At 36.2% G+C, this 24204-nt stretch overlaps 1 protein-coding gene across 1 annotated transcript in view; it reads left to right on the top strand.

Annotated features, from left to right (window-relative positions):
• Nucleotides 1–24204, top strand: part of EP300 (EP300 lysine acetyltransferase) — a 74510-nt gene that overhangs the window by 11079 nt on the left and 39227 nt on the right. The window contains exon 3 of the mRNA XM_088141010.1: nt 16534–16710. Within this exon, the coding sequence (XP_087997136.1) occupies nt 16534–16710 (177 nt within the window). The remainder of the gene's footprint in view (nt 1–16533; nt 16711–24204) is intronic.

Here is a 24204-nt window from a genome sequence, read left to right as displayed (position 1 = left end):
TTTTAGCTGGGTTTATATTTCAAGCTAAGTTACACTCTGTTTAAGCATTTTTTTTAATGTATGGTTTACAAATCATATGGCTTCGTGTGAAAGCTAGTTGGAAAGTTGGATCCAAACTGCAGTCAGAAAATTTCTGTTGATGTTAAAGTAAGTAAGTAGAACACTGAATTTCTTGTGTTCTTCTCCCTATAACTAAGAAAGCCAAATTGCATGCTGTTCTGGAGGCCTGGGGGCTTTCAGAGAGCAACATGGCAGATATGATGTGTTGCAGGGGAGACAGTATAGTTGATACCTGCCAAAATAGAAGAGGCCACATGGCTGTGTTATATAAAGTTTCTGCTTTCTTTTCAGGGAATATTTGACTAGTCAAGTGAGCAGTGTTTGGATTCTGAAAAAGTGGCATAAGATAAATTCAGGCTATCTTGAAAAAAGGAATTGTGAAAAAAATCTGTTCCAGACCATAGGTGTGAATCTTGGAAGATTCTTGAAGGAAGAAAGAAAATTACTTTTAGTTTGAGATAAGAATATTGATGGTATTGTGGAATTTGTTCGTGACAGAATAGAACTATGAGCTTAGCTGATACTGAAGCTCATGGATGGCTTCTAGTTAGTATAGTGAAACCTTGGTTTAACAGATCAGTTCGGTGAAAAGAGTGTCTATTACTCCTAAATGTCCAATAAATTGCAAATTATGTCATTTGCCATGATTTAGATTATTTGCTTAATATTGTGATGCAGTTAATATCATTTGCATAATTCATATTTTTATTATTTGCATATCATTAATGTGAATTTAACCACTATGTAATATAAGTTATTTGTGGGAGGCAGAAACGTGGTCCATTGCATCTGTACTCTGCAAAGTAGACATCTGTTAACTTAAACGTTTCATTGTACTTGGATGGATTTCATTGCACCTTGGAATTCCAGGGCTATTGACTAGTCTGTGTCATTAAAAAAAAATCTCAAAAGAAGGGCATACCAGACCTCTTCCATAGTAATTCCAAGAAAACTACGTGGGCATATCATTACCAGAAGTTGACTTTGACTCTAGAGATTTTAAAGGGCTTTGACAGGTGGCAGCATCTTGCCACTTGACTGATTTTAGAAGCTAAGCATTGTGGTTATTCCAGAGCTATATGTCAAAAAGCATCCTGGAAGAAGACAATGGCAAGCCTCTCTATAAGGCTGCTGAAAAAACGTGTATGAATGCTCCAAGAGTGTCTTTATTTTACTATGATGCCATGGCTGTGTTTATGATGGCTAGGCTGTTTTGGAAATGGTTGCAAATTACATTTTATAGAATTGAATGAGGCCTTCTGCCAAGAACTTAACACTAGTCATTAGATGTAAGTTTGCAATTGGAAGTAAGGGAAGCAAAGATGCTTACAAAGTTTCATCTCATAAGTAATACTTCAGTATGAGTTTATTAAATATCATTGAAAAACTATCTTATATTAATGGAGGGATGGATCAGGAGACCAGTTTTCCATGGGCAGAAAAAGCACTATCCCTTGAAGGCCTCTTTTAAATGAGAATGGATTAATTAATGTGATAAGTGGCAGGGATTATACTATCATTTTTTCTCTTCACCATCCTGCCAAAATGTAAACTTGTTAGCATGCTGCTGGCCAAATGATGGTGGTTTTTTTGTGTGGCAGATTCCCACAGTGCACTCATGCACCAGATAACCATAGATGTTCTCTGTTCTTCAGCTTCTGAAAATTTGGAGTTTTCCTATTAAATTAGCTAATTGGTTAGTGTAGCGTTCCAACACATTGCCTATTCTTTCTGATTACTGTTGCTTGAAGGCATCCAGATTGCCTCCAGATGGGAGTGTCCAGAAAAAGAGCTAAGGGGGTTGCTGATTAGGGGTCTTGGCTAAACAGCTGCCAGACTTCTCACAACTTACAATCAACTTTTGTATTGGACAGGTGGATGTTTTGTACAGCTTCAGAGTGGTGAGGAAGGCTGTCCTCTTATTAATGAACAGAACTGTGAAATTCGGTGGTAATATTTGGGAGGAGTTCTAACAGGCAGAAACCCAGATGCTCGCAATCTAAGAGTCTCATGTTCAGCTCTCTTCCCAGTTTGTAGTATTTCCCACATCCTATTTTGCCATTTTGGAAATAATTCATAAAAATTTGCATTTCCAGCAACATAGGGGAGATGCTTTATGAAGAATTTATTGCTTCACAACAGTGCATTAATATAATTTGGGCATCCAGTAGCAAATTAGTGGGTTCTTTGTTTTTATATTCACTGAGATAGGTAGGTAGGTAGGTAGGTAGGTAGGTAGAATTTATTCTCTTTAAAATATGACCAAAACCTGGAGTTTTTTAAAATATCCAGAATAAAACCTAAGAAGAATTCTCTCATAAACGGAGAAAAATTTAGACTTGAATTTCATAGATGATGTGTCCAATATGCTTGTGTCTGTGTCTTAATCACAGAATCCCCATTGCCTGTGGAAGCCACCCATCATGTATCCCTTTTGTTTCATATGGTACCCTAATGTTCAGGACCAGCTTTTTTATAGAGTTAGGTTGATTTGGAGTTTCATGAAAATTAGGCTCATTTTAATTCAGGCAAAATCACCATTTGATGCTGTCCATTATTTTATAAGTTACCTAAGGTTTTCTTAACATTTTGCTGGGTTGTAGAATTGATGAATACTTAAGTATATTTTTTGATGGGGATTAGTGAAATGAGTAGATGTTATCTGGTTTAATTTGAACACACTGGATACAAATATGTTTTTCATGTATTTCGCTATATGAAATGTAGTGACCACTTGTATTTTGTACTATAAACTGAAAGTAGTAAACTACTGAAACAACCTTGACTTAAATATTTGATGAGATATAGTTTAGACTTCATTTCAGGACTTAAGCAAGTTATTTTGAAAGCTTACTACCTTCAAGCCCTATATTAGGTATATACAAAACTTACTGTTCTGGGAATAAACGTCATCTGGCCCCAAAACTCTTGTTTCATCTTGAACAACACGCCTGGAATACCACAAACTGCTTCAGCTTTAGCTTCAGAAAAGTAACTTCCAGAAAATCATTGGATTACCCCAGAAGGCCGCACCAGCATGGTCTGGAGGAAAACGATCTCCAGAATACTCTGTTCCCAAATCTGAGTAATTTAGCCAATTGTAAATTATATAAGCTGCTTGAATTAATTCTGTACTACAAAATTCTGCCACATTGCAAAATATAAAATTATATTTCATAAAATATAAAAAACTATAAAATATAAGGAGTCAATATAGTCCTTTGAAGAAAATCCAGTCATTTTTGCTTAGTTTCCTAGTTTTTGAAAGTTACAAGCTTTTTATGAAAAGTTTGTGGGAAACATTACAGATTCCTTCCCAGAATAAGCAATAAGCTTCTTCTGAGATGGCACCAGATATAAAAGATGTATAAAAATCTAGAAACTAAAATGAGTTTTAGTTCTGTTTTTTTTTCTTAGGTATAAATTAATCTGGTTTTGTGCCTTTTACTCAAAATTCCCATTGAACGAAGTAGGACTACTACTTTACAGTCAATTAATTGATGGATTTAATTTATTTTATGCTTTCGTTAATAGAATAAAAACTTTAATACTTAAAATAAGTGAAATTGCAGTTTTATTGAGTAATTAAAATATAATGGTAATATACTGTTCAGATCCTGAAATTTATTTCAGTAGTCAGAGATGAAGCAGGATAGGGCTTATTGAATTTGTTAATGCAATTTAGCTTAATAGTGGTTGGTTTCAGTTAGAAGAAGGGTTTTTTTTTTTTTTGCTGTATATGTACAGGTAGTCCTTGTTTAGCAACCACATTTGGGACTGGCAACTTGGTGGCTAAGTAGAAATTCATGTGACCACAACTGTGCTTTCAATTTTACTTCACGTCTCCTTTCCCCCCACTCCCTTTAGAATGCTCACCCCAGCACTGGGATAATTAGTGAGAAGGAAATTAGTGTTTGTATTTACATTCATTGGAGAGGAAGGGATTACAAGAGAGTAAGGCACACAATGAGGAATATGCTGTTTTGCACTAGCACATTCCCTGCGATGTGTATTCCCCATCGTGTGCCTGCTTACTCTTTTGTAATCCCTTCCTCTCCAATCCCTCTGCTTTGTGGGGGGTGGAGGAAAAAACGGGTCAGGCACAGGACAACATGTACTGACTGTAATGGTGAACACGTGACTGATAGATGCTGTGAAGGTCATAAATGCGCACCTTGGTTGCAAAGTTATTTTTTTCAAGAACTTTGAATGGTTGCTGCATGAGGCAGTCAGTAAACGAAGTCTACCTGTATCTTGCTTGAATGTGCAGCTTACCTTTCATACTAGTTTATAAATGAGAGGCCAATACTCCAGACCGTATTCAGCTAGTTAGTTGGTAGAGAACTCAAGTTTTACTTTCAAAATGGAGTTAGTACAAACTACAACAGAATGTTTTATTTCTGTTTCTAAGCATCTGCTCTCAGTAGCCCATATTTTAAAAGCTAAGCAGAAACCTTTTTTGGGGTTGGTGGTCATGGTGGTAGAGTGATACTTGAAAAGTGAAAACACTTGTACTAGGTAAGATTATATTTGCTTTTTGAATTAAATACTAAAGCCCATGAGTTTTGATTATTATTTATATTGTTTTTAATATTCATCAGATAGTTTTAAAATAAATTTAATCAGTGACTTCATTTGATTTTGTTAAATATTTTTCAAACACTATAATAGTTTTTACTCAAATCCGCAGACATTCTATCTGCAAGGTTCAGCCTTAGTCTGTTCTTTCCAATCCAGACCCTTACTCCTTCCAAATACCAGATCAGAATCTTTACCCCCTCTCCTATCTGACATCTTCTGTCCCTGGCGATGTATAACTCTATCATCTTCACACTGATGATACTTCTGTACATGCTAATGCATTATTTTTCCCAGATTGATCTCTGGGCCACAGTGATCTGGTTATTTCTGAAAAATAGCTATATACTGATTAAAAGATATTCTAAAACTGTTTTAGCACATTTATTAAATATTAAGCAAATGCAACTGAAATATTCCAGTCTTACGTTTCCATGCTATATTGGACATTTTCATAAAAATATTGAACCTGTGATTAGAGGCATTTTTTAATTTATCTAATATAATTTAATGTTTAATCAAACATCTAACTTCTGTTTGGAAATACTTTTTAAATTACTTTAAGGCATAATAATTTAATGGCATTGACTTCCTTTATTTTGCTTAAATTTTTTTTAAAAAGCCTTTTGAAGCACATGAGAGAGGCAGGTGTGTATATTTTTTTAGGAGTAATCATCTGAAATACAAATTAGCTGCCCTTTGCTTGTAACAAAATTTTGAAATGATAGTTTTTGATATAGAAAAATGCTGTGGGAAAAATGTAAGAAAAATTATTGTAATTGAAACACAGAAATAGAGTTTAGAATTAAGAGCAATCGAAGCTTGGATTAGTTTTAATTAACATGATACTTATATCTACAAATTCATATAAATAATAATTCCATTGTTTTGAAAAGTAATTACAGTGTGTATTTTTTATATTTTTGAAATAGTCAAGGGCACTTATTTTGGAGTAATAATAATTTATTAGGATTCTTTCTAGTTTTTATGTTGCATGCAAGAAGAGGAAGGCTTGTGGATTTTTCTTTTATGTCTCTTACATACTTTAAACAACACCAGTCCTGTACATATAGTTTAAAACATGCCCTATATGCAATGCATTTCCCCTACTTGATTGGGAATGATAGAAAACGCTATCTGTGTTTTATTCCAGTGTTACCCTCTACTGAGATTACTGTACCAAACACATTGTACCTTTCCTATTGCATCATCCAGGCCAATAAGAGCAATTCTATCTCTTTCTACTGCTGCCAGACAGAATGACTTTATTACACGCATAACAAAATTCTGTATGATAACGGGTGGATTATGACATCAAATAACATCTAGGCCACCGTTGAGCACTGGCAACTTGATTGTTAGTTGACCAAAATTAAATTAACTTGTCTGTGGATATGTTTAGCCAGATTATGTGGGTGCATCCTTTAATAAGTGATTCACTGTATTTATATTATCATTTAGTATTAAGCATTTTATTTAGCTGGCCTTTGCTTGTAACAAAATTTCTTTTTCTTTTAGAGTTAAACTGATGCTGAACTTATGATTAGTTTTAGACATGTATCATAACTTTTAAGTGTGTAATTGAACAATTATTACTAATTTTACATTATGCTTTATGGATTGTATTTTATCACTGATAGCTCACCATTAGCGCTACAATCTTAGCTGTATCTCTGTAGTTTCAATTTATGCTTGTCTGATTGAAATAAAGATTGTTATTTAAGTTAGTTTCCTTAACAATAGGAATGGGAAATTGTGCACGCACACACACATGCACATATATGTATAAGCATTTTTATTTCCAATTTCTAAATAGCCCTTTAACTTGTAAAATGCTTGGTCAAATATACAGTGAATAGTGACTTATTCAACCATTGTATTATTGTTGGAGAATCAGCGGCCTTCCAACTTTCAGTTTTTTAAATCATAAAAGTAACAATACCAATTTCTGTTGTAACAGTTTTACTTTGTTTATAATTCAAAAGAACATATATGTACTGCAGAACCAAATATGTTTAACTTTTATGCAAAAGATTGCCAGCCAGGAAAGCACAAGAGCGCACCATATAAATAAATGTACTTTAAGCATTGGATCTCCAGTAGTTATGTGAACCTACCTATACTATCATATTCTCCCTGAAAATTTAGGTATATATTCAGATATCAAATCAAGTGGTATCCAGGTACTTGGAAGCTGTTCAGGTGTGGATAGGGAAGAACAGGCTGAAACTCAATCCTAGCAAGGTGGAACAGCTCTGGATTTAAAGGCCTGCTGATTCCAGAGAGATACCATATTTAGTTCTGAAAGGAGTTGCACTTCCCTGGTTTAAAATTTGGGGTTCCTCTTGAACTCATAGCTCCTGTTCAAGGAGCAGGTAGTAGCTGTGGCCAAGAGGCCTTTGCAGAGCTCCATGTTGTGTGCCAATTACAACCTTTTTTGAAATGAGAAGCTTTACTTACTATCATTCATACATTAGTCGCTTCTTGATTGAACTATTCCAATATGCTTTACATGGGAATGTCCTTGAAGAGCACTTGGAAGCTATAGCTGGTCTAGAATTCAGCAGCTCAAGAGGTTATGGGCACACTTTGAGGTGTCCATATAACACCTCTACTTGAAGCGTTGGCTTCCAGGTGCAATTCAAGATGCTGACACCTTTAAAGCCCTTCATGGATCAGGTCCTGATTGTCTGTTGGACTGCCTTCTCCCCAAAACATCTTGTTGCTTAGTAAGATCTAGGATGGATACTTTATGTGTTCTCTCAACCAGAGATTGCCACCTACAGGGGCCTTGGAAACATGTCTTTTCAGTTGCCCCCATCCTGTGGAATGCTGTACCTCAGCCATTCAGATAGTCCCCTTCCTTTAGAAAGTCAGTGAAGACTTGGCTAACCAAGTGTTGGGGACAAGGTTACTATGACTGACTCTCTGGATAAGTAATTATTTTTAATTGTGTTGGAGGAATATTTGATTCCCAAAATGAATGGCTCTTTTATAATGTATGAACTTGATTTTAATCTTTGGTTATTTTATTTTTAACTTAACGCATGGATTGGGGAGTTGTATGTCACTCAGAATTGGAGTCGCCTATTTAGCCCAGTAAATAAAATGAACACTACTTGTTGAATTAATCTTAACTTTAAATCTCTAAAACTGTTATACAGAGATGCCAGAGTGATCTCTGCTTGTATGTATGCTTGAATATCTAATGTGTGTTATAAAAACAGTTTATAAATAGTTTCTATTGACTATTTTATAAAGAATGTGTTAAAAATTCTTTACAAGAGGGTATTCTGAAGCACTTAGAACTGCTGCAAAATACATCTGCAGTTTTAATCAAGCATACTTGTGTTGCAGTTCTTCAGTAATAAGTGTTTATAACTTAATCTTGTATATTGATATAAGTTTTACACTGCATTCCATGTCCAGGTCCTCCCATAAAAAGATTGCCTTTCTATTTTCAAGTTATGAAAATTAACATAATCATAAGACTCGAATAGGAGTTGGTATGCTACTGCACATCATGCCTCCCTAGTAATAACTAGAAATTGTAAAGGGAACCTAAGATCTAATAGTTTATAAGGAATGTTTACTATCCTGATTCTAAGATGGCTCATGAAGGCAAACTTTCAGTAGATAAACTTTGGAATTTTAAAACTATGCCTTCTAATATAAATTTATATCTGGTAAATTAAAGCTTCTTAAATCATTAACTGTATTTATTAGACTATTAGTACTTTATTATTTATTTGCATTTAGCAAGTTATTCTGTGAAAAATTAAACATGTGAGTTTCATGGATGTTACTGAATTTGAATGAAATACTAATTCTGAAAAGTCCTGTCTAGAACAAAGTGATGAAGCCAACAGAACTTGCCCAAATAACTGTATAAGCGGGGGGAGAGGTAAGTTCCAAATACCAACACATTTATTTGGTTCCAGCACAATAAAATAACAGTTGCAACAAAAGACAAACTCAAAAAAATTATAGATAAGTGATGCTCAGAAAATTGTAGATCTGTGCATACAGAGGAAAAAATACATGAATCACAAAATATCAAGTTGCTCCTTGAAGCTCTTCTAACTTTTTTAGGACCCTCTCTGCCACTCCCCTAATTCACCACCTGCAGCTTATCCTTTGTGTTTTTTCTTTCATTTCTGAGATGGCTGAACATGACTCAAAACAGAATGCTCTTCTCAGCTGCATGCCATTTTTATAGTTTAGAAATAGTTCTGAGGCTCAGAGGCATTTTTTGAAATAAAATTGGCAGTGGAGATCAGCAGTGCAATTTATAGCATCACAGAATACAGTATAGACAGTAATAAATATTGGACCAATGGTTTGACTTGGAGTGTGGGAGCCTCCGTGTTTCACAAACTTTACTATTTTGAACAGTACACATCACTTCAATTCATGCTTCTAATGTATTGTGTCAAGTAGAACTTCTTTCTTAGGTTGAAAAAGACACATTGGCCTTGTTTGTATTTTTAAAACATAATAGTCTCAGCTGGTGGTAGCTAAGGGGGGCTAATCAAGTTAGTACTTAGATGGGAGATTTCCAAGGAATCATAAGGGTGCAGATGAGACTGAGAAATTGAAAAACATCTGGAAGACCTCTGTTTTCAGCTGCTTCCAGAAGACAGCCAAAATCAGAACTAACCTAAGTTCAATGGGAGCACCTTCCAGTGGCTGGCAATGCTACAAAAAAGCAGTGCCTCTGTCCCTCAGCCCCCCACACATCCAAAAAGGGGGAATCTCTAGCTGCTTTTTTTTCAACAAGATTAAATAGGTTGGGCCAATTCTAGTGGGTGAATGCAGTCCTGAAAGTAACTTGGTACCAAGCCATAAAGAGCTTTGTAGGTTAACACAGCATTTTAATAGTACTTGGAAGCATATAGGAAGCCAGTGCAGGGCCCATAACACAGGTGTAATGTGCTCCCACTGGCAAGTGCCAAATACTATTTCGTCAGACTGCTGCATTTTGGACTAACTGAAGCTTCTGAGTGGTCTTTAAAGACAGCCCCATGTAGGGCACTTTGCAGTAATCTAAATCAGTGGTAACAAGGGCATAAGACAAAGTAGCAAGGTACAAATTGTATAAATAGCAGAAGACTTATTAATAAGGTATTAACATGCACCTTATTAACAAGTTGTTAACATTCAGTTAAGGCTAAACAAAAATATAATTTTATCCTCACAAAAGGGAACCAACTGTAGTTACAACTCTTATAATCAAGCAACTAGTAAAGATAATATGTGCATGTTTGAGATTGTAAATAAAATTGTTAGAGGATTTTTTTTTCACACAGTTGGTGACAGATAATTAAAACATTTTGTAGAACTTAGTGTCACTGTATTAAATATCCAAGGTGAGGAATACTCTTAGCTAATAGATGTGTTCATAAAAGTGAATATGTGCACATTGTACTGTGTCTTTTTGCTGTCTGACAATACTTTTTTCAGTATGATTACATTGGAATAGTGAAGGAAGTAAGGTTTTATATCAATTTTGTTTTCATGTGGTTGTAATATTAAAAAATAGAATAGTGTGCAATTCACAAATTGTTTATATTTCCATGTTTTAAGAATCATGTAACAAGGTACCGTATTTTTCCATTGATAAGATGCCCCCATGTATAAGACGACCCCTACTTTTCCAACCCAAAATTAAGAAATCAATATTTTAAAGATAAAGCAGAACACATTTTTATTTAGTAATTAGGTAACATTTACATGATACACTCAGTGGGAGGAGGTCCAAACTCTCTCTCTGCAGCTCTATTTCCATGCTGTTTTGCATAACTGATTACATTCAGTTTGAATTTTGCAGAGTAAGACATTTGCTTATTTATTTTTTTATTTTCTGACATCTTTATGGGCTCAGAATGCTCTGACATTACTGGTCCCTGTTGCATCTGCGCACTGCCTACACGCTCTCCACCTCCAACAGGATGTGTTCCAATTGGTATGTTCAGCATCAGCTGATGTCAGTTACATAAGGCTCGTGATTGGAGGAGGCCTGTTTGCAGAGACAAAGTATGGGCAGTTTCGCAACCACGCAGTTCTCTCCTCGGCTTACTTCCTTGCATAAGACGCCCTTCAATTTTTACTGTAACGATTTTAGAAAAAAGTATCGTCTTATACACAGAAAAATACAGTAAGTTGGTTGCCTGCTAAAACATTTGAATTCTACTTTGTTGTTGTCCTTTAAGCTGAATTTAAAGCTTTTCACCAATAGTGGTCATGTCCTTGCTGTGATGAGAATTGTATATTATACTTTCAGCAAACTTCCAGATCTCATCTGTCCTCCTGAGCTAGTGGAGTAGTAAACTGCTCCTGAATTCACATTGTAAGGTACTGAGATCACTTCCAAAGAACAAAGTGCAGTACAACTGCAGGAATGCTTCCTTTCTAGAAATCTTGAACAAAATGTTCTGAAATCTCAAAAGTAAATTTGCAAATTGCCATCCATTATACAGTACTTCTCATAATTTATGAAGAAATATTGGATAACAAGACTGCTTTATTTTGGGGATTTGGGGTATAATTCATTTCTATTGTAACAGCACAATTATCCTTGCCACTCAATAGCATCTGTTGCTGCACCTGCCCTCTTTCATGTGATGAGGTTATTATTGCCTGTAATCTTTCTGTTGCATCTGTAACAGCAGCATGCCTGTATAATATCAAGAGTAAGAAAATGCCAAAGGACTCCTTAATCTACCATCTTAGAGACTGTAAAGTATTTTTTATAGATCATCATTTGGTCTGTAAAAAATACTTGATCAGTTGATTGGGCAAATAAGGGGCAGGATCTAAAGGGTTGTGCATTATGTTCCATTTTTGTACTGGGGCTTTCCTGGAGCTCTCCCTGCTGCAGCTGTTCATGCTTCTCCCAGTTGCTTCTGAAAGTGGATGGCTTCTCTGAAGCAGGATTGAGTGTGATGCCAAAAGTTGTAGTGAAAGTAAACTATGACAGTCTCTTTACCTACTTGTTCATGGAATTGTCTGTCTATTCTAGAGTTGTGAACAAAGCTATTTTAGCCCAATCCATTATCAAATAATATCCAAATATATATGTTTTAACCAATTAGCTCTATAACAAGTTTATACTATTCCAAATGTAATTATGCTAAGCAGACAGGTTTTTTAATGGATTTCCTCACCCCCTTGGTAGAATGTCAAGGTAGACAAAATATAAAATATTTTAAAAAATAAAAAAGCAGAGTTGGAAACTAAAAACACACATACACACACACAAAGATTTTAGAAAGCAATGTCAGCATGATAAGCAGATGTAGAATCTGAGTGTGGTTGGCTGAAAGTAAAGAGCTCCATTTCTCATATTTCTGACTGCTTCTTAGAGGGTCTTTAATTAAAAAAAAAAAATCCTTCCCTCCCCCTCTCAAACTTGGTTTTACTGCAAATCTTTATTTACCCTTCCCATATACATTCTGTTAAATGAACTAAAATTTTGTTCCTTTTTTCAGCTGTTTGAATCAGTAGCTACCTAGAACATAAGCAGAGAATGCAACAATCATTTGCTAGCTTGAGTGAAGGAGAAAAATATAGCTGTCATCCTCTTTGGTCCCAAGGTTTAGAGGAGTCTTAACTGGCTTGTATATAAATTGGGACAATTATAGACTTCATTTTCAGAGACTGAAGCGTGGATGCAGTCCTGCTATTTTCATTCTTTATACTTAGATGCATTACAGTATAAGTTTGGAGATACAAATGAAGCCCCTATGAAGGGAGAGAGTTACTGTTTAATTCAAAATGGATGTGGATCTCAATAAATTGAATAAGATGCCTGTAACCAACTTATATCAGGAGTTTCTACTGTTGTCCACTAACAGACAAGGAAGGGAGTTTATTCTCTACTAATTAAGTACCCAAATTACTCTGCAGTTCTAAAAGATTTATACTAAAGCTATCCTGTGCCTATATTAACTGTCATCCCTCTAATACTTCTTTTGAGTTGTGCCCTACAAACACATTTTTTTGGGACAGTTAGAAAATGGGTGAATTTATTCTGTATTGGCACATATTTTAGGGCAGTAGATAATTTTATTTCTGATATATGAAGGGATTTCATAAGATTATAGCAATATACTGAATAAGCTTGCTCATCCTAAATAACTGGGGTTATCTATCATTGATATGTATTTTAAATTATGCCAACAATTGACTGCTCAAAATTATAATTGGAATAAATCTTTAGATATACTTAAAAACTTGTGCTTACATTTACTGGAAATGAAATCTCCATATAAAACTTCTGTGTACAGAATTCTGGGAAAATACTTTGTGAATTCACATATAAGTCTGTTACAAAAATATTATGTATCATATCTATTATAAGCAAGGGTCTCCACCTGTGTTCCCTTTAAGGTTTGTGCTGGTGCACACAGTAAAAAGTTGAATGCACACAAAATTTAGGTTCTCCCCAAATAATAATAAATTTAGGTGACATAAAACTCTGGGCTCATAAGGAGTCAAGAGGGTTGCTTGACACCACTGTAGCATGGATTGAGAGGGAGCTCCTGGGGGGGAGGTACCTTTTGTCCAGGACAGCAGGCAGATGGTCCTTTCCTGGCTTTGCAGATGACCTGCTCCAGATCAGGAGCCAGCTAGAAATATGCTGGGCATGACCCCAGAGCCTCCTGTGCATGAAGAAGCCATGCTACAACCCCACTCTGTACTGAGAAGTGGCTTCCAAAAGACCTCCTTGGTCCTTCTCCCTCCAAAAAAAGTTTCGTGTTTCAGGTTGCACAAGGTCCATGATTGTTGCTAACTTTATAAAAAATTCAAATTTTAAATTAATAATAATTAAAGTTTTAATAAGTTCAGAATACATCCAGAAAAGAAGGAAAGATTGGGGGGTGGGGGGGTAAGAAAAGAAAGAGAGCAGCCTATCTAAATGCTTTGTATAACGCTTTTTTTTCTTTCATTTTTTAATATTTCATTACAATATCAAATCCCACCCTCTCCCCCAGAGTAAATGCTTACAAAACATTGATTGCAACTATCAGTTATCAATGACTAGCAAGTTTATATTATGATCTCTAAGTGTATATGCATAGAGCCAATTTGGTATAGTGGCTAAGGCGTCAGACTAGAACAAGAGACAGTGAGTTCCAGTTCCGTCATAGGCACAAAGCCAGCTGGCAGGCCTTGAGCCAGTCACTTCTCTCAGCCATAGGAAGAAGGAACTTGCAAGCCACTTCCTAAAAACATTATCAGGGAAACTGTAGGGGGCAGTTGCCAGAAGTAAAAAATGACTTAAATCCACAGCTTTTAAGCATGTGGCATACAATTATACTTTCTAATTTCTATACTTTAAGAAATACGTAAGCATTTTAACATGTCACTTGTTCAGATGGGCAGCCATACAAATTGAATAAATGTCACTATCATATGCATTTGCAATTTACCCATATACTTGTGTTGTGGTGCACACATTGGCACTTGTTTGGGGAAAAGCTGCATAAAACTTATTTCTCCACACACGGCATGTCAGAAATGAGAAGGAATGTTGGTCCCCATATATTCTGATCCATGTGGTGAGTGATCTATTGTTTTTGTTTGAAGAATTGGAAAGAAAAGCAAAGAATTGTCACTGACTTCATAGTAAGATACTACCACTGTGGCTTGCCAGGATATGGGGAATATATATCTTGTATGCAGGGAGGAGAGAGAAACAGTGCAAATTCACTGAACTGATTGAAATCTTTTCACTGTCTTTAGGAGATGCTGTATATTGATCTAGATCAGGTGTTGCCAGATTGTAACTCCTAGCAGCTTTATATAGAGATGATTAAAGTTACAGTTAGACAGCCTTGGGAAAGCCCCAGGCTTGCTACCCGCATAAAGTTTTTGTGTTCTTATTTTATGCTCTTTTAACTAACTTGGTCAGTCCTCTGATCTTGAATATTTGTCATTCTACAAACAACCAGATAGCAAACACTTGGTTTCCATTGGGGGAAAAAGAGACTTTGGGATGCTTAGATACTTAGTTTTCAAATAAATATGTTGGATCAGTTATTGCTTTGACTGAATATATATTAGTCTGCACACTGTATACAGTTAAAGAGTAAGACTTGTAAACAAAAAGATATAAGAAAAAGATGGTGAAATAAAAAGAAACAAGCAACAGCACCAGTTTAAAGGTTCCTAAAGTGATCAGTTTGAATAGAAATAATTCAGGGAGGAGAGGAGCTAAACAACAACTTATTCAGCTAGATTGGTGGAGTGGCAGTATCCTTGTATATGACTAGTGAAACAATTTTTTTTGTGTGGTGTTGGTGGTAAAACCTATGCATTCCATTTGCTGGAATAAATTATATCTGTAGTAGATTAAAATTTAATGTCTGTTAATGATTTGTAATGTTAGCATGCATTTTAAAGGCTTCAGAAATATTGTTTGCCCTCATTCCAGCTTCACCAAGTCTGTAGGATGTGCAGAAAGCTTTAAAGGGAAGCAAAGTTGTCTTTCGTTTCAGTGTAAAAATAAGGCAGGAAGCAGTGTGAATCTTTCCTGCTGCTTCCCCCCACCCCAAGTCCAATTTGCTGCACAACATAAGAAATTCCTACTTCTCTCCAAACTGCTCTGTATATTCCAGAAGACTTCTAGGAGTCTGGTTTTCTCTCATTCAAGGAAAGAAAAAAGTAACATAAATTCCTTAGCAAATGGTAAACAGCTTTGGAGCAAGGCACAGTTTCTTCTGCAATCATTTGGTAAGGGAAAGAAATGACAGGATAGGTTCTTATTTTTTCTTTTTCAAGAGTCTGTTGGAAGAGATCCATGATTATGTATGACCTCTGACTTTTAGAATTTGTTCACTTTTACTAGTATGTTTGGAGGGCAAACTAGGCAAACCTTTCTGATTTAAATCTAATAGAGAATGTGCGTTGCAGCTTTTAAGAAAATTTCTTTTTAATGAATCTAAATAATCTCTTCAGAGAATTGCTGAAAGTGCTATAAGTGAAACTGAGAGGAGGTTCATGAATTCACATTAGCTTTCAGATTTTAATGTATAGCTTAGATTTGAATGCTCCATAAAATATTTAATCTGATTACACATTAAGACATTCTACAAGTTTCATTATATCCAATGAATGGAATCTGACTTTAATTAAGAGTATAACAAACTGAGAAGAATTGATGCCTTTGAACTGTGGTTCTGGAGAAGACTCTTAAGAGTCCCCTAGACTGCTAGAAGATCAAACCAGTCAATCCTAAAGGAAATCAACCCTGATTGCTCATTGGAAGGACTGATAATGAAGCTCAAGCTCAGATACTTTGGTCACCTAATGCGAAGAGAGGACTCTTTGGAAAAGACCCTGATGCTGGGAAAGACTGAAGGCAAAAGGAGAAGAGGACGGCAGAGGGTGAGATGGTTAGATAGCATCACTGAAGCAATGAACATGAAACTGAGCAAACTCAGGGAGGCAGTGAAGGACAGGAAGGCCTGGCGCAATATGGTTCATGAGGTCACGAAGAGTCGGACACGACTTAACGACTGAACAACAAATAACAAACTGAAGCATATTCAAATATATATTCAGTTATGAACTCTTTAAATTCAATGTGAATAGCACCAATGGAAATTGTAAGTTTAATTATCTGGGAAAGAACATATGAGAATGAACTAGAAATGAACTGTTACCAATAATAATATTGAATGGTTTTGCTTTGTTTTTTTAAGAATTCCTTAGTAGGTTGGCATTCATGAGAGGTTGGGAAGGAGATAGAGACAGGGCTATGCTAGAGTATATTGCACTGTCGAGATAGTTTGTGGCATCAAAATATTAGTTACTTGCTGTATATTCCATGATATGAAAGTCAAAATTAAAACTCGTTAACTAATCTCTCGCTTTTTATTTAATTTTTAGATGGGAATGATGAACAACCCCAGTCCTTATGTCCCGCCATATAGCCAAAACACTGGGCAACCAATTGGAGCCAGTGGACTTGGTCCCCAGATGCAAAGTAAGCCGGTATTACCTAATAGTTTGCCACAGTTTCCAATGGACAAGAAACCAGTGCCTGCTCCTGTAATGCCTAACATGGTAGGTAGTAACTTTAGTATCAAACTCTTTTACAACTAATTCAGAACCTTGCAGTATTTCTGTGCTAATAATTTGCATGCAGTTACATCATTTAGCTGCATCTGAAGCTACAGTGGGAAAAGCCATAATGGGGTGGGGTAGGGGAATAAATTATCCTTGAAGTCCAACTAGAAATAAGAAGTTACTGGACCTAGAAGAAAGAATGTTTCAACTGAACTATAATTTCTTAGCATTTTTTTCCCCTGATCTCCCTATCTTTTACCATAGTTCTGTCATACGATTCCATTGCCCCATTGAAATCACAGGTGGGGCTGCTGAAAGGTATCATTCAGCATCATTTGGAAGTCACAAGTCCTCTATTCTGACATACAGCACAGAGTTAGGAGATAGTTTTCTTTTTCTGGTTCACATTCTAGAAGCTGATACAAGAATAACGGTCTGTGATGTGTTCTGAAGTAGTGGCCATGCAATTCAAAGTGGTAATGATTTAGGAAGATATAAATGATGTGAAAGACTTTATATTAGTGAGATAATATTGCACCTGTGCTGACAATTAGTTTAAAAATGTACACATTTGTCATAGCTGGATATAACATCTTTCAACCCTTCTGTATCTTCAGAGGGAAAAGATTGCTGGATTCATGTGCATACATACCACATGCCATAAGTTTCATTGTAACTGAAACTGGCTATGGAGATGGGGTTATGCTCTTAGAGCGGATGTTGATAGAGTGGGGTCACTCTTAAAATATAAAAGTTAGGTACTTGAAGAGGATGGCATAAACTGAAAGAGAACTGAATGACCTTCACTGGAGAAACTGAACAGAGAAAAGATTTACAGTTGGAGAAATAGAAGAATATGTATGTGCTTTTAGAGTAAAATCAAGGCAATAAATCACTGAGTGGTTTGAAGAATGCTATAGCAGCCACAGAGTAAACCTGGGAGAAAGGGAGAAAATGATAACAATCATGAGAAGAATGGGTTAGGTGAATATGAAAGGCCACTGATGTTGGCAAAGTGAATATGAAGGACCAGTAGTGACAAACTGCTATTGGGACCATATAAAAAAGAGCTCAACTAATTTTTATTTTAAAAATGTGTATGCTGCTCTTCAAAATAAATTATTGCAGCCTTATATATTTTGGGGTAGGAGGAGGAAAGTACCAGTTCTGGCAATATATTAAAAGTATGTATGGCTTGTAAAATTCAGTTAGTGTGCATTTTAAGGTTCTTACCCTAAGGCCCTCCAGAAATATAATTGAAGAATGAGAAGAGTTGTGATCTATACGCTGGATGAGCTTCATAGGTGTAAACGGTTGAATTATACATTATTCATAATTTAAAATTATTTTGCAATCACCTTCACGTTTCTTTATTAAGAAACTAATACGTCTCTTGTCATCAGGTAACTGTCTGTTTGCCAGAACTATTTAACCATCTTTATTCTCTATGTATTATTTTAGAATTGTTTATAGCCCTTTCAAGTTCCAATGCAACATCTAAATCAGAATTTGTAAGACATGTAAGACTTTCAATATTATTTGAGATTGTTGACCACATTGGTTTTATTCATTTTTTTTATATTTTGTCTTCTATGCTTAGTAAACTAATTCAGACTTAATAGGAAATAAATTTAATGGAAGAGCATCTTTTGCTTAAATCAGCTTTACATTCATACTGTATAGGAGATGGTCCCTATTCTGAAAAGAATTGCTTTTCCCCTCTATGGAAATTTCTGCTGATCCAAAATGTATCAGTTTGAGATTTCTAACTCCAAATAAGGTTAAGTGGAAGCGTACCAAATCTCTCCTCAGAATGATAATCTGAGGTTCATTCAGAGGTCTTTCAGATGCTTTTATCTTTTGAGGTAAGCTGAATCAAAGAAGAAGGTGAAAGTTATGGTACTTTCTCTACAGAATGTCCTTCTCAGGGAGTCTCATTTGCCACCTTCTCTCTTTCAGTATCCAGGAATCCCTAGGAGTCGTGTGACATATATTTATTTATTAAATATATTTGTCGTCTTGTCTTTTTGATTCTTGTTATTTTAATGTATTTGTGCTGGCTTGATAAATTTATCAAAGCCTCATCTCAGACCTGGTGTTGATGACTCCCAGAATGCCCATGTGGGGATTGCCTTATTTGGGGCTGCTTTGGCCTTTGTGGCTGCCATGACAACCATGGATCTGTCTCAACTTATTTCTGGCTAGCACACATTGCATGTCATTTCATTCATTCATTCATTTTACTTGGGCAAGTGGAAGGTGGCCTGAAAGCAAGGGATTGTACGTTTCTTCCCTTGTCATGATGAATCTACTTCTTACTAAGATTTAGGCTTGCAGCAGCTACCCCTTTTTGCAAAAAAGGCATGACTTCTTTAAGGAGGTACAGAGAGCACTCCCACCAGATCCAAGCATTATTCCTACTTTGGATCTGAACAGCTGCATTGCTTCCACAAATATTCCTGGTGTCTGTTTCAGGACACTTGCAATTGTCTTTGGTAGGAATTTTTCCTTTCAATTTACATTGGATCCTGACAGTACTTATATTTCATGTTGAATTGTATGGAAGTTGAAAGGGCTAGTGATAACCACCTATATAGTGCCTGCAGTTCAACTTCTTTATTTGAAACTCCATGCTATTTTGGTCAAGCAAATATTTGTTATTTTTGAGAGCATTTGGTGTAGCGGTTAAGGCACCAGGCTAGAAACCAAGAGACTGTGAATTCTAGTCCTGCCTTAGGCACAAAGCCAGCTGGGTGACCTTGGGCCAGTCACTTTCTCTCCGCCCTAGGAAGCAGGCAACAGGAAACCGCTTCCAAAAAAACCTTGCCAAGAAAATTGCAGGGACTAGTCCAAACAGTTGCCAGGGGTCAAAAACTGACTCGAAGACAAACAAGCTTATTTATTTGAAATGTGTAAACTTGTTGTTATCTTGCTTTATTCTCTAGATTTTCAGTACACTTCTGAGTGGACTGTTCTATAAACTTTAATCTTTCTTCATCAGTTCTGTCTTGTCTACACAACTTCATACATTTAGGTTGTGTGCTACTTCACACTGTGCTGTTAAGAAGAATGTCCTGCACATCTTGTATACAAATTGTTAAATCAGTGACATTTTTGGAAATAGTATAGAGTTCTTAATACAGTGGTACCTCGGTTCACGAACTTAATTCATTCCGCGACTCTGGTCGCGACCTGAATCAAATTTCTCCATAAGGTTCAATGTAAATACGGTTAATCCGTTCTGACCCCTCTGAATTTGGTCGCGACCCGATTTTTGGTCGCGTCCCGAATCAAATTTCCCCATAAGGTTCAATGTAATTACGGTTAATCTGTTCTGAACCATATGTTTTTTTTTTTAAACCGCAAAAATGTGAAACAAAATACAGTACGAAGAGAGAGAACGCTAACCTTGCTTGACGTGACTTCTGGCGTGGAGGACAGGAAGGTGGTTGGGGAGGCGGTTATTGCTTGGAGGGAGAGTCCCCCTCCCTACAGGAAGCCGCGACCGCGTTTCACGGGAGGGAAAATGGCCACGGATCCTGTTCGTCATCCGATCCGGCGTTCGCGAACAGAGGCAAAATTTTGCAAACGGAGCTGTTCGTGACCCGAATCAGTCGTGAACAGAAGCGTTCATGAACCAAGGTACCACTGTACTTGTCTTCAAAAATTGATGGGGAAAGCAGAAGGAATTGGAGGACCCAAAAGATTTTACACAGTTCCCTTTGATTACCTTGAATTAAAGAATTTAGGCCACCAAGTCCAAATCCCTCTCAGTGCAGGAATTCAAACTAAAACAATAGATGCCTGACTTTTTAAAAATTATCTAACTGAACTAAAAGCTTATTGAAAACAATTTAATTATGATATGCTGTATATAGTCTTCCTAGGTATTTTTATTTGGTAAATTTATATAGCCACCAGTCTTACATATTTGAGTCTGAGCACCATACAAAGTTAAAAAACACAATACAGCAAAGTAACAATAAAAACCATTAAAAAAAACATAATCTGCAGGACAGCGCATGTGATTCCCCTAGCAATACAACCACTTTGCAGGCTCCATACCCATGTTACCTGATCTCCAGGCCAGACAGCAAAGCCACGTTTTCAGGCCCTTCCGGAAGGCCAGCAAGTTTGGGGCCAACCTGACCTAAGTAGGAATGATGTTCCATAAGGCAGATGCCACAGCAGAAAATTGTTTGTGATTGTATTGCTTTTGGGGGGGGGACCCATCTTCAGTTATTTCAAACAGATTTAGGATAATTCATGTCTTCTGTACTACTGGTCATGCTTCTTTGAAAGATCTATACTTTGTTCTAGGAGGACATCATTTACATCTTTTCTTTGATTGGGCACACAAACTTTTATTTGTCCCTTCACTTATTTTAATCCAGATTATCTCTACACTGAAATCATCATTCAGAGCACATATGCATACAATGTAACTCCTCCCTCCTCTCCATAGTTTCTGTATCTTTTGAACAAACGGTATCCTTCAGTTGCAGTATTCCTGTCTTAGGACTCATCTTGCCACATTTCCATTATGTCTATTAAACCATATTTGCTTTCTGGTACTAAGAGTTCATACTCATCTTGTTTATTTCCCATACTCGGAGCATTAGGGTATAGATAACCAAGGCCAAGCACTTTTCTCTCATCCATTGAACTTGCTCTTTTGTTTGACTATCTTCCTTATGGAAACTTACCTCTTCTGTCAGTTTTTGTTGTAACATCTCATTTGTGTGATCTGATAAGTCTTCATCCTTTTTCATCATCTCAAGTGTGGCCACTTGCTTTGCCAATCCTCTTTTTTCTTCAGAAGGTGCTACATGGTTCTACTTGCTGCACTTAAAATGCCAGGTTGTTTTGCAAGTCACAACCACAGATTTCTCTCTGTGCATTTCTGTTTTTTATGTTCTACTGTTGAAGGCTATTTCTTGTTCCCTTTTCAGGCCAGCCAAGAGCACATTGTTGAATTAGAGGGAAGATGTTTAATTGAACTCAACTTGCACTGAACTCAACTTGCAAACTTTTGCTTGCTCTCCCAGTAACTTTGTTCCTTGGAAGCTCTCTGCTTTTTATTCTTCCTATAGTCTCCATTTATGTGGCAGGAAGTAGCCATTCTACCACCCAATATAAGCAAATCAGCAGCTTCATACCCCTTGGAATTAGCAGGAATTTGGTAGACTTTTTATACTTCATAATTCAATACACAGTCACTCAGAACACACATCTACTCAGGTCATTCTCTTCCTTATCTGTTGCTGCTATCCTCCATTTGGAAACTTAGTGGGTTTCTTTCTGTAATGTGCTTGTTGTATCTTCCTTTTACTGTTTCTGCTTATTTCATTTCATTTGTATACTACCCAATCCCAAAGGGTCTAGGTGGTTTGCAATCTTATCTGAGAATCTCATCAACTCCTGCTTACTTAGAAGAAGGAATCATGCACACACAATGGACAGCCAATAGCTCTTAGGGTAAATTTCTTCTTTGTACACTGAGGTAATCTAAAATAATTGTGGATTATATGGACAATATACCGTATTTTTCCGTCAATAAGACGCCCCCATGTACAAGACGACCCCCACTTTTCCAACCCCAAATTAAGAAATCAATATTTTAAAGATAGTGCAGAACACATTTTTATTTAATAATTAGTTAACATTTACCTGATAAACTCAGTGGGAGGAGGTCCAAACCGTCTCTCTGCAGCTCTATTTCCATGCTCTTTTGCATAACTGATTACATTCAACCATGAGTGAAACTGCCGATAGCTTGTCTCTGCAAACAGGCTTCTTCTAATTTGTTTGTTCAGCATCAGCTGACGTCAGTTACATAAGGCTCGTGATTGGAGGAAGTCTGTTTGGGAGACAAGCTATTTCACTAGTGATTGGAGGCTACCAATAGGAGGAAGCCTCTTTGCAGAAACAAAGTATGGGCAGTTTTGCAACCGCGTGGTTCTCTCCTCGGCTGACTTCCTTGAATAAGACGCCCTTCAATTTTTAGGGTAAGGATTTTAGAAAAAAGTATCATCTTATAGTCGGAAAAATACGGTAATAATTTGGTCAGAAATCAAAGTGAGGGTAGAAATGGCATGTTCTTTATTGTGATCTATGTAAATCACATATAAGATTTTCACCTATATGTAGCCCTCATTTGGAACATTCCAGAGCTCAACTCCTATATACTATGTAGTTAGGCATGGATTCCACCTTTTTCCTCAGCTTTTTTTTATTATTATCATGACAAAATGTAGCAGGAATGTGTTCATTAAAGAATTCTTCAGAGTTTCACATAACCATGTTAAAATTGTGGAAGTACTACTGCTGTCTCTAGAAAGGGCAGAATTTTTTGCCTCATTGTCCATCTCTCTCTCAAGATAGTTTTCTTGGTAAAGGAAGAATAAGTTTTGGCTTGATTGTTTTTACTAAATTTATAAATTATATAAAGTTTTTTCCTTCTTGGGGAGGGACAGGATTATTCAGAAGTTGATTAGACTATTTCTGGTTTGGAAGAGTAACTTCTAGCAGTCTGCTAGGTCTCCTCTGAAATGGTTGGATCAATATGATCTGGAGAGGAAGTGGAACTGTTTCTGGCATAGTTTTACACATACCTAATTCATATCAATACAATAAGGATTTTTTTTTATTATATGAGTGACAGGATATAAGGTGGGAAGCTATATTTGAAAATTAAGTTAATGAGCATGTTTCTTCTTAATATCTAAGATTATAGTTAAAACAAAATACTGGTGGAGTGGCTCTATTCTAATAACACCAATATAGTTATAAAACCTTAAAATAAAATATAGTAATCATATAACACTTCTGAAGGATTGTGTTCTCTCCAAGATTTAAAAAAATTAAACACAATATATAAGTCACTTTTCTAAGTGACTTTTATTCATCAGGCTGGAATGGGCATTGTATGATCAATTTACCACTTATCGGCCTAATGTGGGGATGGCAAGGAAACAAAAATGCTTGATCTTTCTCAGAAAGCAGTAGCATTCCCCTCACCTTAATTTGAACAATTTGACCCTTTGTTGACTGAACATGTAATGGTAGTTTTTTGATATACCTAATACAAACTATAGTTACTAGGTGTCTTGTGATGATGGATTAGAGGTCCATAAAGTAATCAAATATGATTGCAGTCTTTTTTATATTGAGTACCTCTATTAATTTGGAAATATAGTTAAATACTTACTAGAAACTGAGAGACTATGAGTTCTAATCCTGCCTTAGGCACGAAGCCAACTATATGACCTTGGACCAGTCACACGCTCTCAGCCCTAGGAAGGAGGCAATGGCAAACTACTTCTGAAATCTTGCCAAGAAAACTGCAGGGACTTGTCCAGGCAGTAGCCAGGAATCAAGACTGGCATGAAGGCAAACACACACAAAAATGGTTCATAGCAATTCTAAACATATTTAATACTCTTTTAAATTAATTAACTGAATCTACAAGACAATAAATATTCATACCAC

The sequence above is a fragment of the Python bivittatus genome, unplaced genomic scaffold (assembly GCF_059951505.1).
Source record: "Python bivittatus isolate LINGU-HERP-01145 unplaced genomic scaffold, Pbiv_v1 ctg000330_np1212, whole genome shotgun sequence".
In the NCBI taxonomy this organism is placed as follows: domain Eukaryota; kingdom Metazoa; phylum Chordata; class Lepidosauria; order Squamata; family Pythonidae; genus Python; species Python bivittatus.
This window is presented reverse-complemented; position numbering and strand designations above follow the sequence as displayed.